This window comes from Momordica charantia, assembly GCF_013281855.1.
Source record: "Momordica charantia cultivar OHB3-1 chromosome 8 unlocalized genomic scaffold, Mcharantia_2.0 BLBB01000008.1, whole genome shotgun sequence".
NCBI lineage: Eukaryota > Viridiplantae > Streptophyta > Magnoliopsida > Cucurbitales > Cucurbitaceae > Momordica > Momordica charantia.
This window is the reverse complement of record NW_028275166.1, coordinates 24,170,365-24,185,091: the sequence shown is the minus strand read 5'-3', so window position 1 is coordinate 24,185,091 and position 14,727 is coordinate 24,170,365. Positions and strand designations below refer to the sequence as shown.

The 14,727-nt window shown below is 34.3% G+C and overlaps 2 protein-coding genes across 5 annotated transcripts; one reads left to right on the top strand and one right to left on the bottom strand.

The window, feature by feature from the left end:
• Positions 1–1,495: 1,495 nt before the first annotated feature.
• LOC111020717 (1,4-alpha-glucan-branching enzyme 1, chloroplastic/amyloplastic) lies at positions 1,496–7,953 on the bottom strand. Its single transcript, XM_022297457.2, has 15 exons — positions 7,825–7,953; positions 7,481–7,700; positions 7,266–7,382; positions 6,202–6,409; positions 5,906–5,975; positions 5,542–5,811; positions 4,448–5,354; positions 4,176–4,292; positions 3,807–3,869; positions 3,477–3,584; positions 2,962–3,063; positions 2,619–2,686; positions 2,400–2,481; positions 2,143–2,259; positions 1,496–1,930 (listed from the first exon to the last, which is right to left on the bottom strand). Exons 2-15 carry the CDS (start codon positions 7,556–7,558, stop codon positions 1,661–1,663), a joined length of 2,577 nt encoding a protein of 858 aa, XP_022153149.1. The 5' UTR covers positions 7,559–7,700; positions 7,825–7,953; the 3' UTR covers positions 1,496–1,660.
• A 2,182-nt stretch (positions 7,954–10,135) lies between these two features.
• Positions 10,136–13,116, top strand: LOC111020739 (uncharacterized). 4 transcript variants are annotated; one of them, XM_088127125.1, is made up of 4 exons: positions 10,136–10,248; positions 11,334–11,999; positions 12,098–12,181; positions 12,615–13,116. In XM_088127125.1, exons 2-4 carry the CDS (start codon positions 11,396–11,398, stop codon positions 12,665–12,667), a joined length of 741 nt encoding a protein of 246 aa, XP_087983251.1. In that variant the 5' UTR covers positions 10,136–10,248; positions 11,334–11,395; the 3' UTR covers positions 12,668–13,116. The 4 variants fall into 4 exon arrangements, with proteins under 4 accessions (XP_087983251.1, XP_087983249.1, XP_022153185.1 ...); XM_088127123.1 differs by having other exon boundaries at positions 11,334–12,011; XM_022297493.2 differs by having other exon boundaries at positions 10,148–10,248; positions 11,379–12,011.
• The last annotated feature ends 1,611 nt before the right edge of the window (positions 13,117–14,727 follow it).

The window sequence follows — 14,727 nt, the reverse complement described above, 5'->3', positions numbered from 1 at the left end:
AAACGTAAATTATAAGGACAAAGTTGTCCTTTGTATCCTTTCTCGTCCTGACACCAGAGTGAGGGACCCCTATAATAACTGGGGGCCTGCTTTAGGTGGTGGGCCAACCCCTGATACAGACAGAGGCTAGATAATGTCTCTCCAACTAGTTCTACCTTCTTCGACTTTTTGTTTTGGCGTTAAAGAGAGACTCGTCCCGTGGGAAACCTCGATTACTTACTTTAGGCCTCAAATTGGAGATGGAGTGACCTCATTCGGTCACAAGCCCACCACGCCACCACCTAATAATATAAGGATTTTCTTTTAGTTACAAGTTTCGTCTCAAAATTAAAATTTGAGGAAATTCAATTAATGTGAATTAAAAAATTATTAAAAAGTTTAACATTCTCTCTTTTTCCCATCACACGGCTCAGCAATTTGATTTTCCGCGAGAACCATATGTCCATATTAGACACATTTTTAAAAAGTTACATGTGTGAGACTCAACATTGGATTTCCCACAGGTGGAAAATAAAAATCGAAGAAATATTTGGAAATTAAAACTTTTTTTATTATTAAATTAAGGATGCTTATAAATGAGAGATGAGGCGGTGGAAGCAAAGTTAACGTTTTCGCCTCTTGTTATTAGTATGTCGATGTTGATAAAAATGTTGTAGAAAATCATTAAAAAAATATTTAAAGTGACAAATATGCATTTTATAATTTTAAAATAAGTTAGAAATTTTTATTATTAATAGTACATATTAGTGATATTCTATCGTGTTTCGTCGATTTCGATTTTTATACGATATTATAAAAATATTTAATCACCGCATTGGTGAAAATAACGATAAAAATATTAATGAAATTATTATGAGTGAAGGTAGCTTTTTACCTGTCATTTCACACGTATATGTGCTAAAACATTTGGGTAAGTAAGAATCAATATTCCTTGTCAATAAAAAGAACCAATATTAAAAATAACGTACCCACCACCTCTAGGCTCTATCTCATATTAAAAAACTATATAGGAAATTTTAGGCCATTTTAATTATTTTGTTTCTAATTCTTTTTTCCCTTAATTAAGCTTACAAACAACTTTACTGCTTCCTCATTTTGTTATTTACTTTTTAAAAGCCACATATCCATCTGCCATAGATAAAATAATAAGAACAAGAACCAAAATTTGTTATATATAAGTTTATGAACTATGATAGACGTTTTGCAAATTTAGAGGCCAACATGAGAAGAAAAAAACTAAAATTAGGACCAAAATAGAATTTAAATCAGGAATAAAATATGTATCTAGATAAGGTTTCAATTATTTTTTTCTAAATAATTTAAAAACTCAAATAAAATAGTGTCCGTTAAAAACTTGAAAACAAAAACAAAATAAGCATTACAGGTTTACATTTAAAAAAAAAAACATATTCCAAATTTATAGTTTAGATTGGATTGCTTGATTTTACCAAATCTTCTGAATCTCTATTTAGACTTTGCCAAAAACCTATCAAAATATATGGAACATGTGTGAGCTTTCTTTATGAATTATACAATGCACATTAGAGTGAAACTTGAACAATATTAAAGTTGCCGGCATATCACTGCCGTATACATTGAGTTTTATATATTTACATTAGAAACTCAATGCATGTACTTGCATACAAGTCTTCTACTCATCTCATGCTCTTGCTCTGGTCTCTTTCACTGGTAAATCTTCACTCTTGCTCGGGTCATCGTCACCATCTTCACTCTTGCTCGTATCGATATTGTCGTCTTCAACATTTGTGGTCCTAGTCTCACCTACAGCAATGTCACCCTCTTCAGAATGTGTCAACTCTTCATCTTCCTCCTCTGTGTGCCTTGCCGAGACATCTGTGGTAAGCGGCTTGTTTGTACCAACTGAATCGCCATTTTCTTTTTCTTTACTTTCATCAACTCTGTAGTAAACCTTTAAAAAGAATACCACAACAGACATAATTATGAAAATCTGTTTGAGCTCTCGTCAAGGGAAGCACAAAAATGTCATTTGAATGCCATGAGGGAGAGGAGATGGAAGGATCCTTGTTCTTCGAGGATCATACAATGGAAAAACAGTCAAAGGGACAGAACTCAGAAAAGAAAATGCAAAGAAACAGAAAGGGGCGTCAATGTTCAGCATACCACACATGTTCGAGCCGGTGAGAGTACTTTGAAGGAATTCGGTCGGTTGTTAAAGTTTGTTTCAGGCACCCCAGGGATTCCTTCCGGGGACGTAAAATGGTCAGCATCATGGCCTATCTGTTACGGATAAGTAAAAAGCTAAGGATCAGAGAAGCTAACATGCAGTTTAAGATGCATCCCAAACAAAAAACTGAAGAGAAACTTTCAGATCTTCTGAAAGCAGCATAAGTAATGATAAAGCACCACAGAATTCTTACTCTTCCATGACCGCCAAAGTCCCAAGCATCGCTATCAAGTGCGACTCTGTACTTTCCAGGTAAGTCGCACCCGACTTTGTATCTGTATGTGTTTGTAGAACAAAAAATGATAATTGTAAGATTGGATTACAGTAATTGTGATTCAACTCATATGCAAAGACATGAATGCATATATGGACAGACTGGAATGTATCCGCATAGCATTACAAAACCACATACCCGTCATATGTGTTTACAGGGTGAAAGTTGAACACGAACACTAGGTCTCCACGTTCAAAGACGATCACCTACACCACAACACTCGGTTAACTATATGGTTTCCAAAGTTTGAGAATCAGAGCTCCTGATCAACTCCAGGCTCCATCTATAAACAACAGTAGGATGCAAACACAACGAATAAACGTTATAGATTATTTTCATTCCATTAAAATACTAAAGTAATGTAGCATAGTTTGCATTTTATTGTTATTCCATCGTGTGATGATAGTTCCTGACCAGATAATCCAAGAATAAAAATTACTGTGAACAAGATTTAGTTATTTGGTTCTGAGGGAATATGCACCTTGTCTTCTTCACTTGTGCAGCTCAGAATCTGCTTACTTGATGCAAGGAAGGAAAACTTATCATCAAGCAAGTTCATTGCTCTGTCAAAAGCATTTAAAAACTGTACCAAGGAGATGGGGGATGGAGATGTTAGAGTCTATGGACCTGAAGTCAACAGAAATGCATCAAATATGGAAAAACAATTTGAAATCCTGAACAAAATCAAAGAAAGCACAGGTTGCTAAACGGTCAGCGCCCCTGAATTCAAAAACAGAAAAGCTGCAACTGTTCTTCCGTTGAATCGGTATCAATTCATGACATGGGTCTTCTATGATCTAATGATCTTGAACCTAATTGAAGGTCCAGGGCAATTGGTAGTGCTGTACTCATTTTTAAAACTGAAAGGGAGGCATAATATGTTCGAGAAATATAGCAGGGAAAGGATGGCACTGACAATGTCTCCCATCAGTACAAATTTGATTTGAAGACTAATAATGAACAGGGAAATATATATACACACATGCAATGTCAAACCTTGTATCTCAGGTGATCTGTGTCAGGCAGATTCCACTGTCGCCTGCACTTGTCATAACTCCACCCATTGCCTTCTCGTGGGAAGTCGATCCACTCGGGATGCCCGAACTATAAGCATCAATGATAAATATTTAAATATAATTGGTGGTAAAAATGTGAAGTTAAATCATTCAGAACCGCAATGCACATTTTCCTAAATAATGCCATGATCAAAAGAATCTCCAACAAAATGAAAACATGAGCTAAGATCAGGATTCTTAAGAGAGATATAACTTTATATATTAACGACAGGCCAAGAGATCAGAAAGAAAAATTAAAAACTAAGCTCACCTCATTTCCCATGAAATTAAGGTAGCCCTCCCCTCCCAAGGCCATGGTTATAAAATGTATCATCTGCGAAAACAAAAAAATGGCATCTTGGATTCAGAATAGGATCACGCATACGATAAAATTGTTGAGAAGATAACAAGGTGTAAGAAGACTGGAAACTATCGATTATGCCCCGGAAACATAGACCATGAGGTAGTTATGCTGGGGTGTTATACTGTTATTTATATTTGGACAAACTGACAGTCTGGAAACGAAACATTCACTTTCATGACCAAAAACAAGGAAGCTCAACAGCATTAAAAGACTTTTTGGATTTAACCAAGTGATAACGGATCCAAAATGCATCTATGAATTAGGAAGGAACAAAACCTTGTGCAGTGCAATCCCTCTTTCAACTATGGGAGATGCCTCAGTCAAACAAGACATGCCAGAATACATTTCTTTATCCATCAGCAAAAATGCAACGGTCTTGTCTCCAACAATCGCCTGCCCAAAATATGCAAAGACGAAAGGTTACAATGATATTAATTTTACAAAAAATCATGAAAGAACTAAACCAGCAACATCAAATTTGTCATTACTCTCACTATTACCAAAAGATAGATATAGACTACAAATAAAAATATAAGTTACAACCTCACCTGATCATGACTCTCAGCATAAGATATGCACTTCTCAGAATATCTTCTATTTGTCAAGTTCCAACTTATTTCCCCCATGGACCATTCCTCATCAGTTTTGTTCTTCAAGTAATCAATCCATTTATCAGGAATGGCCATTTGGAGGCGGTAGTCAAAACCAATACCCCCTTCGGAAACAGGTCTTCCAAGACCAGGCATGCCCGAAACATCTTCAGCAATTACAGTTGCATCTGGCAAAATGCTGTGAATCAGATTATTGGCTAGCATCAAATACACAACAGCATCAACGTCTGTTGCTTCACTGAAATACTCATTATAATTTCCAGTGAAACCCATGTTGATTCCATGGTGATGATACAGCATTGAAGTTACTCCATCAAATCGAAAACCATCAAATTTGTACTCCTCCAACCACCACCTTATGTTTGATAAAAGGAAACGAAGAACTTCCCAATTGGCATAGTTGAAGAGTCTACTATCCCACAGCTTGTGGTATCCACGATCTCCAGTGTGAAAATAAGAACCTTGGGAACTTTGACCAACATCAAAGCCATTAAGGCCATCAGTGACATTATTACTTGCATGGCTATGAATAACATCCATCAACACCCGTAAACCTAAGCCATGGGCCTTGTCAATAAGATATTTTAGGTCCTCAGGAGTTCCAGATCTGCTGCTTACAGCAAAAAAGTTAGTAACATGGTACCCAAATGATGCATAATATGAATGTTCCATAATAGCCATCAACTGGACTGTATTGTAGTTATTTTCTTTAATACGAGGTAAAATAAAATCGGCAAATTCTCTGTATGAATTAACTCGCGGTTCTGAGCTACTCATTCCAACATGAGCTTCATAAATCCGTGGGGCTTCAGGCTTTGCAGGACGTGGATGCTCAAATTCGTACCTGCATTAAGGTCAGAAAAATAGAACAGTAAATTATCTATTTTCCTTGGATTCAAAGACTAAAAGATAATGGTGGGAATCTTACAAGGCCTAATCATTTGGATTTTGGAAGAAGGATTCTTTCAAACTAAAATTTCAGATAGGGAAAAACAGATTAAGGTTATAAGGAAGTGTTGGACGATCAATACCTTTCTAGAGGAGGTGGGTCCCAATACACACCATCATATGGTGCTGCAAATCTTGTAGGATCCACAGTAGCATATCTAATCCAAGCAGGGATGCGATCGATCCAAACTCCATTTCCATGCTTGAAACGGAACTTAACTCTTGAATTGTGAGTAATAGCCGGTTTGCCACCATTATCAGGAAGTTTTATGCTCCAAATTCCAAATTCGTTCTTTTCCATTTGGTGGTTGGACCCATCCCATCCATTAAAGTCCCCAATAATTTGTGCTTCCCTGAAAATAGTAGAAAATGGCATTTCCATTTTGAGCTCAAAGATAAAGACATTTGTATGATTGGAGCAATAAAATAAGAAAAAGAAAATTTTACTGAGCAGCAGGAGCCCATTCACGATACACAATGCCACCTTCTTCTCGATTAAATCCAAATTTTAAATATCCTAAAGCATCATGAAAGAAATTAGCTAATAGAAGAAAATCATGGTAAGTTGCTGATTAAATTTTAGTTCATTCATGCCAACGAGATGATTGAAAACTGATGCATCCTGTATGAGCACAAGCAAGTTCTAGAGACTAGTAAAGTAAATATTGTAGACTCTACAAATATGGACTATAACGTCAAAGAAATTCAAATGAAGTACTCTTCAATATGGTTTAATAAAGCACCTTGTGCAAATTCGTCAAGACCTCCTTCATGCTTCTCTAAAAGGCTTAGTAGATTTGCGTATCTCCCTATTCTATATTTGAAATGATCTTTGAAGGGTTCCAAGCCTGGATCATGGCTCAAGATGCCCATATTTTCCATGATCTCGTCAGCAGATGTTATTGTTGGTGCATTATCTGTCATGACACAAGAGATTGCAGAACTGTGGCCCTAAACAAGGAAAGTCACCATGTAGTAACATATTACCAAAATAAAATTTAAATAGTGCTAATAAAATGGAGATACAAGGTGAAGATACTTATATAACCATGGCCATTAAGGTTTTTTTTATAAGAAACTTAGAGAAACTTTCATTAATCACAAAAGAAAGAAACAGCGAACGGGCTGGGTAGAGGCAACCCCACCCAAAAACTAGACCAACTCTTTCCAATTGTTCATGAACAAGGAGAGGTTGATATTACAAAAGAATTTTCCGTAATTAATACACCACCAAGAAGCAGTGTGCTGTACATTCCTACAAAAAATGTCAAAAGGGCTGATTCTATCCTCGAAGACTCGAGAGTTCCGTTCTATCCAAAGATGCCATAAAAGGGCTCTTGAAGCGCACTTCCAAATCAAGTTAGCTTTCTTTGGAATCATCCACCCATAGAGAATTTCCACCAACCAATCGTCAATATGTTTTGGGAAGCATGTCGCCACCCCAAAAATATTCAAAAGGAAATGCCATCCTCTTGCCGCGAAGTGGCAGTGAGAAAAAATATGATCAATGGTTTCGCTACTTTCATTGCAAAGGCTACAAACTGAAGGGGACATCACCCAGTTTCTGCACTTCCTTTGGAGTAAGTCATGTGTGTTGAGACTTCTGTGTGCTTTGCATTCAGTTAAACTAATGAAAAGTGAAACCATACCAACACAGAATCATATGAAACTGTTCACCATAGGGTAGGCTTCCACTTGTAACTTAAAGAAGCATGACGCACATCTCAGAAATATTCAAAAGCATTAGAAACAATTTTTCACTACTCACCATATGATAGTGAGTAATCAAACATTAAAAGCAAATTACCCTTTTGTAAGTTGAGATTGGGTGCATAAATGGGTTCATATGCCGATGGTGCGACATTCTGGACACAAAAATCAGCTCAATTTGTCGTCTCAACGAAGGCCATTTATTTCTTGAGCCCTGTCAATATGAAACGGAAAACTCCTCAAACAAGTGGAAAACAGAGCTGGGAAAGCCCTAATGTACGCTCTCAGAAACCAGAAAGTAATAAGACGTACCGCAGAGAAATTTTTCTTCGCCGAAAGTGACAAAGAAGCAAGAGAAGTTGGAGGAAGAACGCAAGAAGAAGCCAGCATGTTCTGCGGCTCAGGATCACTTCAACATTCCGATTCTGAGAATTCTGCTGTACTCTGAATACTTCTTCCCCTCCGATTAAAATATCTCACTCACTGGCACTTGAATCAGAAGAATCTCCATCGTTAATTTGCCTTCTTCTCCCTACAAATGATTTGACCATGGAACAAGAAGAACGAAACATGATTTTCCACGTGACAACGAAGACAGCCGTGAAAATTTTCATATATATCTGAAACGAATTGATAATCCAGAGGAATCCACTTACCAAATTCTTGATTACGAACAGAAAATTGTTGAACGGTGAAGAAAAGATGTCGCACGAATGTTTAATCATTAATGTAACGATCACGAGTCACGACTGAGTATTACGGAGAGAAATTTATTTATTTCAAAAAATAATTAACCGTCCATTTAGGTTCTTCTTTATTTTGTTTTTAATCTTTTACAATTTTTAATTCAATGTATTAAAAGTTTTACTTAGATCATTATTTGAAAAGACAGTTAAAATTTGTTACTAATCTCACTAAATAATTGTTTTATTAACCTATTCGATATATGAACTTGTTGAAGTGGCATTTCTATGAAATTGAATCTAAAGTTAACATATAGTTACTAAAAATACAATTTAATATTAAAAATAAGCTTTAAATACTATTTTAGTCGGATATCAAAAAGAAAAAGTAAAATAAAATAAAATTACTATTTTGTAGAGTCTCATAAGAGGTTGCATGAGAATCATTGTTGATTGCTTACCTTTTGATGTCCAACAAATTGAGTATGTGTACTGATCTTAGAAAGAAAAATATCAATAAAGAACTTTCTCTCTTTACACAACCTAGAGTCATGACTCACGATAATGTAAGAACCTATTTTTGGATTGATGAACCAAATAAACTAGAACGACCGTTGAAAACAAATCCCGACTTCATGGTTTTGTATAAGAAGTTTGCATCTCAAACTTTATGTTGGGGAGAACTTCCTTTACGAAGTTACTAAAATACCCTTCATTTACGTCGATATAAATTTGACATTTATCCGCCCCTAAATAACCATCAGATACAAGTTTAAAAAATTATTCTAAAATTCTTTTTTATAATAATTTGTCGAGCACCACATTATTGTTCCAGCTCCTCATATATTATTATCATTAATTGAGTATTAACACACCTAATTAATTGTAGTCCTCCTAAATTGTCTTGTAAGGAGAGAGGTAGAAGCTTGAATTTTAAAGAGGAACTTCCCTTATAAAGAGCACAAGTGGTTTTGTTTTTGTTTTTGTTTGGTGACCTTTGCATTCTCTTGTGACTAAGCTAAAAGTAATCGTAATCCATGGAAAATTAAGTGATTTTGAACAATGCTAAAGTTTATAAATAAAGCTTCACAATACTATAATAAATAGCACAATTAAGGAAATATGTGCTGTTAACCAATTCATAAAGTCTTACTTTGTCTTTTCTTCAAGTACAACATGTGGGAATGGAGGATCGAACTCACAACCTCTTGGTTGGAGATATATGCTAATTACCGCTGAGTTATATTCGTTTTGATTCAAGTCTTACATTGCTAACCTATGTTTTAGGAGATGAGCTTCAAATATTCTCAAGAGTACAAATTCTCTCCATGGTTTTTATTAATGAGTCAATTAAGTAAAATCACATATTCAATCATTAATAGATTATTTAACAACGAACATGGGTTAATGACTAAAAGTTAAAATATGTATACCTTTGAATATTCGATCTTTCACCTTATATTTGTTGAGTTAAAAAAATGCAACATTTCGTAATGGTCTACTATTATTATTCCACCACATAACCATCTTTTTTTTAGTACAACATCTTAGGGAGGAGATACGAACTCACAACCTCAAATATAAATATAAACCTGAGCTTAAAAAATCGATTCTTCGGATCTCTACTCTCACATTATTGTATTTAAATAAAAAATATAAATATAAATCTAATAATTTATGGATGACATACAAATTTATGTTAAATTATAAAAGTACTTAACATTGCTATTTAGAATATGAAACAATATTTTACTTTTAGCATTAAAACTTTTGAAATAACAGCACTATTTTTTAAACAGTTCAGAGGTATTTTTTTTTATGTAATTTAGTCCATGATTCTAAATATTCTCGATACGTCGATATTTCCATTAACATATCTATGTTTCCGTAGGATTGACATTTACATGAAGAATAAATTGGTATTATAGTACAAAAAAATCGACAAAATATGAAAATATCAACAAAATGTCACTCCTGTATACATAATATTAATATTAATTATTTTTAACTTATTTATTAATTTAAATATTTTTATGATTTTCTAATAAAACATCGATTTAGTCGCAAATTTAATATGCATCCGGCAGCCGTTTTTACTTTTCAGGGGCAGCCATGTTGTGAAGGCCCACTGGGAGTTGTTACCCAAATAGGGTTATTTCCGTAATTTTCCTTTCTTTGAGGTGCTGAGAAATGAAAATATTCACGAAGAATCACAGGTCGTATTAGTCTTGTTTCCTCGTTTTAGGGTGGGCCCTCCACCGCTACTTTTTAAAATCAATTTAAAAAAAAAAGAAAAAAAATCAAAAATAAAAAACCATCTTCTTCGAGCCAAAGTTTTCCCTTTTGAACTCGCCCCTCCCTCTCTCTCGTCGGTTGCAGAACAAGCTTCCCGCTCAGGTACCATTTTTCTCTACTCGATTCCTTAATTTTCTCCTCACAATCTCGGATCCTTGAATGCTCCTCCGCCGCTCTTCCAGCTCTTGCCTCTTTTGTAACGTACCACAAGCTTTGCCGCCCACCCGTTTTCTTCTCTTCTCCTAGATTCGTGCGCATAAATTGAATGGAAACAGGAAGCGCAATCAAAATCGTAGTAACTTTATGGCGGTGGATGATTTTAGTTTCATTTGAAGTTGCTGCAGATAATTGTTACTCTTACTCCCCGTTTGACCTGTTGTTGCATTTCTCTTCACTCATTTGGACCTCGGCTGTTGAATTTCTTCTTTAAACCCTACAAGTTATGGAGATTATTCTTCGTAGATCTGAGTTCATGCTGTTTCTTTTTGGTGTGCATTCAAGTTATTGGTACCTGTTGTGTACTGCGTGAGATGAAACATTCTTTAAATTCCATAATGATTTTTTCTGTTTTTAAGCGTAGGAGAATTACTATACCTAAGTTTTCTTTGTTTAGGTTTAGGCTTTTTCGAAATAGTCATGAGATCTTGGTTAAATTTTGAAAATAAAAGAAGTTTTATGCTGATACTGTTAAATGGATGCTTGCTGAACATTGTGTTGCTGTTGCATATTATTACTGGGATTGAACTTACTTTGTAATTTAGAAAATTCGAATTTGGTGTTCTAAGGTAGCTGAAAATAAGGTTTTGGAAAGGGAATGTAACATCATGGAAGATATAGGCTTGTGATATATGCAATTTTATCAAGCTTTTTACTGAATATGATGGTTTTAAATTTAAACTTCATGATATTATTTAACTGGAAAGTGAATCTTTACTCCAACCTGTATTCGGATGGGACATCGGTGATCATCATGGAAATATATTAACTGAGCATCTTCTCTTATCGACTTAGTGACTTGTATACTTCAGTGGACTTGTGACACTATACAGTTTTAATTTCCAAGCTTTGCAGTAAAAGATAGTTTTCAACTTTGATGTGTGCATATTATTTGCTTAATTGTTGGTTTGGTTGTGTGAAATGATATGGCTATCTTGCCTGTTGATTTTGATTCAATCTTGAGTCTACAGATGGACTTTTCTAGGAGATAATTTGACATTTTTATTCGATTGAAGTTCTTCGAGTTCGCCAAATGATTGATAGCAAGTTGACCAATGGTGGGATGGGTAGCGGTGAGACTCATTTATCTATGTATCAGAACAAGCAATCACCAATTGCACTGAAAAAGGTTGCTTTAAGGGATGTGAACGATAATAGAAATGTCATGTATAACTACCCGGAAGGTTCTTGTTCTTTGGGCGGAAAACTTGTTAATGGAAGTAAGCTCTCAGGGACCAAGAGATCCAACCCCCCTACATGCTCACCTGGCTCTGTAACCCATCAATCCTTCAAGGGGGTTGGTGTAAATGAGCACATATTTTATGCAAGCGGAGAAGTTGACACCAAACCCAGAAAAAAAAGAGCATTGGGATGTGGCACATCTTGTGCACCTGCATTTTCTTCTCTTCTTGCAGCCTCCCCAATGACATTTTCACCGGTTAGGACTTCACTTCCCATTTTCACCGAAAAGCTCGGTAATTTTCTGACAGTTTCTGGATCCAATCTTTTGAGTATCCCTCCTAGTTCGGAGGTTCTTCACTCTGTTGCTTCAAATGGGATTACTGATGAGCGGAGAACAGAACGTTTATTCAATTTGCAGAAGCTCCTCAAACATTGTGACGAGTCGGATCAAAAAGGTTACATTGAGTGTAAGTTGTTTTGAATAATCAATGGCTCACCTTCAGTTTTTAAGTTTGACACTGCTAAGAATGCTCTTCTTTATCTCACTTGATAGTTCTACATGGTTTACCTCCATCTGAGCTCAGCAAACTTGCCATTAATCTTGAGAAGAGATCAATGAATCTGTCAGTAGAAGAAGGTAAAATGTTCTTTTAAATCTCATGTTATGATTATGTATGATTTGAAGAATAGTCAGCATGCTTCTGTTCGATCAGCTCGAAACTTATTACTTATTCCTGAAACTTCACTGCTTTGCAACTTCCAAAGCTCAAGTTTATATTTAGTTTCTTAATAGTGTCCCTATGAGGATTAGTTATTTTGTTTATCATTTAGTATTGTATTACCTTCTGTTAATTTTCAGTTATAGAGGTTACTCATAAGTTGTGCCAGAACACGTGTAGATTCGTGTATATGTTTTTTTTCCCCTCGATTATTCAGTAAAGAAGATATTAAAATTTCTCTCTTCTGTACTCAATAGTCCCTAAGAATAATGTTCAATAGTTTTTGCTTCTGCTTGCAACTGGTATAACTGTATTGATCAAACAGGTAGCTGACAGGTTTATGTTCTTCAGGGAAAGAGATCCAAAGGATGAAGGCTTTGAATATTCTGGGCAACATTCAGTGACATCTGAGACAAGTTTTGTTAGATTAGTGAATAACGACCTTCAGTGGCATCTCGATAAAGCACGACGAGAGTGCCATTGGCTGTTTCTGTGACAATTGCACAGAGGACGAATTAATTGATTTGCTTTTGATGAAACCAGCATCCTTGAGAGCTGTTACAGTAGTCTTTCCATGGAGCTTTCGGTATGGAGTTTGATTTTCGAAGAAGTCCTGCAGGATCGTTTGGATCCTAAGAATCCAATTAACTATAAACAATTTGGATGGGGTTTGAAAGAGTTTTGGATTAGGAGAAGGAAATGGTTTAGTGATAGAAGTATATCTTGAGTTTATTACACATAAATCTAACATCCAAATCAGTCCAATTACTGTTTAAATGTTGTCTTAATCATTATTTTTCTTTGGAAGTAACACACGTTAGTTTAATACTCAGTTACTCTGTTTTTATTGTCATGTGTCTCTCTTTTCCTTTTTCTTTCTCTGTGTGGTGCACTGTGTTTGACATTTTAGTTAAATTTAAGAGTAAAATATACTTTTTGATCATTGAAATTTAAATTTGGTGTCTATTAGGTTCTTTGAGCTTTAAAATAAGCACTTGTAGGTCATGTTTACATCGAGGGAATGTGAATGAAGGAATTAGAATCAATTCTTTTATTCATTTGATGGTGTTTACCAAATTGTTGGAATGTGAATCAAATGGTGGGATCCACCTACTCTTTTCGTTCCCATTCGATAAAAAGGGGCCATCCATTTCTCTCTCTCACCCTTATCAATATCATTTTCATTCCTTATCTCGTGGGTTCTATACATTTATTGCAATAACTTTTCTAATTTTTTTTTTTTGCAAAGATTGTTTTTTTTAGTAGAATTTGAACTCACAACCTCTTGGTTGGAATAACTTTTCTAATTTTACCCTTTCTCTGTCATGATTAATGAGACCCATGACTTTTTATTTAATTGTTTTATACTTTTTTTTATTTCTTTTTTATTTATACTATTAATAATTTTTCTTTTAGTAAAAAATTATATCACTTTTAAAGTTGATGTGATATTGTTATAAAATATTAAATTTTCAAAATTTCCATTTAATTTTGTTATTATAAATTAATATCAGATTTTTAAAAATATAATTCATTATTATTATAATAAAATTTAATCATATTTTATATGAAATAATGACGGTTGTAACAAAATAGTACTTTAGTGAACATATTTTATTTTATTTTAATTATTATTTATTAATGTTGCATAAATTATTTTGGTAAAAAAAATTTACTATCAATAATATAGTAATAAAAAAATAAATTAAATTAAATTAGGAGTAGGAGTATACTAATAATGGTGTTTTGATTTCGATTACAGAAAATTTCTGGTAAACATAAAAGTGATAGGACTATTATTTGTCGATTGAACTATAACTATTTATAATTATGTAGTAAAATATATTAATTTTATATTACTTTTATCTATCGGTAGTTTTTGAGAGACTAGAATATTAAAAAGAGAGAGACAGAAAACATATACTTTTCATATTATTTAGGAAAATAGAGGAATGCATCCTTTTAGATTTAATTGCACATAAACGGACCGTTTTATTTTTTCAAAATTTGCTACAAAGACGCCAGACCACCGGACTTTTTGTTTTTTGTTTTTTATTTTTCTCTCTCTATTCTTTAATTTAAACTTAAATACGTTCGACGGTATGAGGTCCTTCAAACTCTCACGAAGTCAAAATTTTCAATTCAAACTTAAATCCATCCTTTTTATTATTATTATTATTATTATTATTATTATTATTTTTAAAAACTTGAGGCTCTAAGATTTTCGAATTTTAAACTGTTATGCTTTTGTTTTTAATTATGTTTATTTTTAAACTTTTCCTATATACACTCCTGAAAAAGCCTAGTGAATGGAATTAGGATCCCTTTGGATATTGGGTATACGAACCCCCAACCCGAAGCTTTAGGTTAGACACGGATTGCCTTAAAGATCAAAATTTTTCGAGAGTCGAGAACTCTACAAGATAGAATGATCAGTTCTACTTGAATGTTCTTGACATGCAAT

Excerpts from the sequence above, each read along its gene's own strand:
- LOC111020717 (XM_022297457.2), bottom strand. The coding sequence starts at position 7,558 with ATGCTGGCTTCTTCTTGCGTTCTTCCTCCAACTTCTCTTGCTTCTTTG. Across the intron at positions 6,410-7,265 it reads CAATCTCAACTTACAAAAGG|GGCCACAGTTCTGCAATCTC; the intron begins GTAATTTGCTTT and ends TTCCTTGTTTAG. Across the intron at positions 5,355-5,541 it reads GACCCACCTCCTCTAGAAAG|GTACGAATTTGAGCATCCAC; the intron begins GTATTGATCGTC and ends ACCTTAATGCAG.
- LOC111020739 (XM_088127123.1), top strand. The coding sequence starts at position 11,396 with ATGATTGATAGCAAGTTGACCAATGGTGGGATGGGTAGCGGTGAGACT. Across the intron at positions 12,012-12,097 it reads TCAAAAAGGTTACATTGAGT|TTCTACATGGTTTACCTCCA; the intron begins GTAAGTTGTTTT and ends CTCACTTGATAG. Across the intron at positions 12,182-12,614 it reads GAATCTGTCAGTAGAAGAAG|GGAAAGAGATCCAAAGGATG; the intron begins GTAAAATGTTCT and ends TATGTTCTTCAG.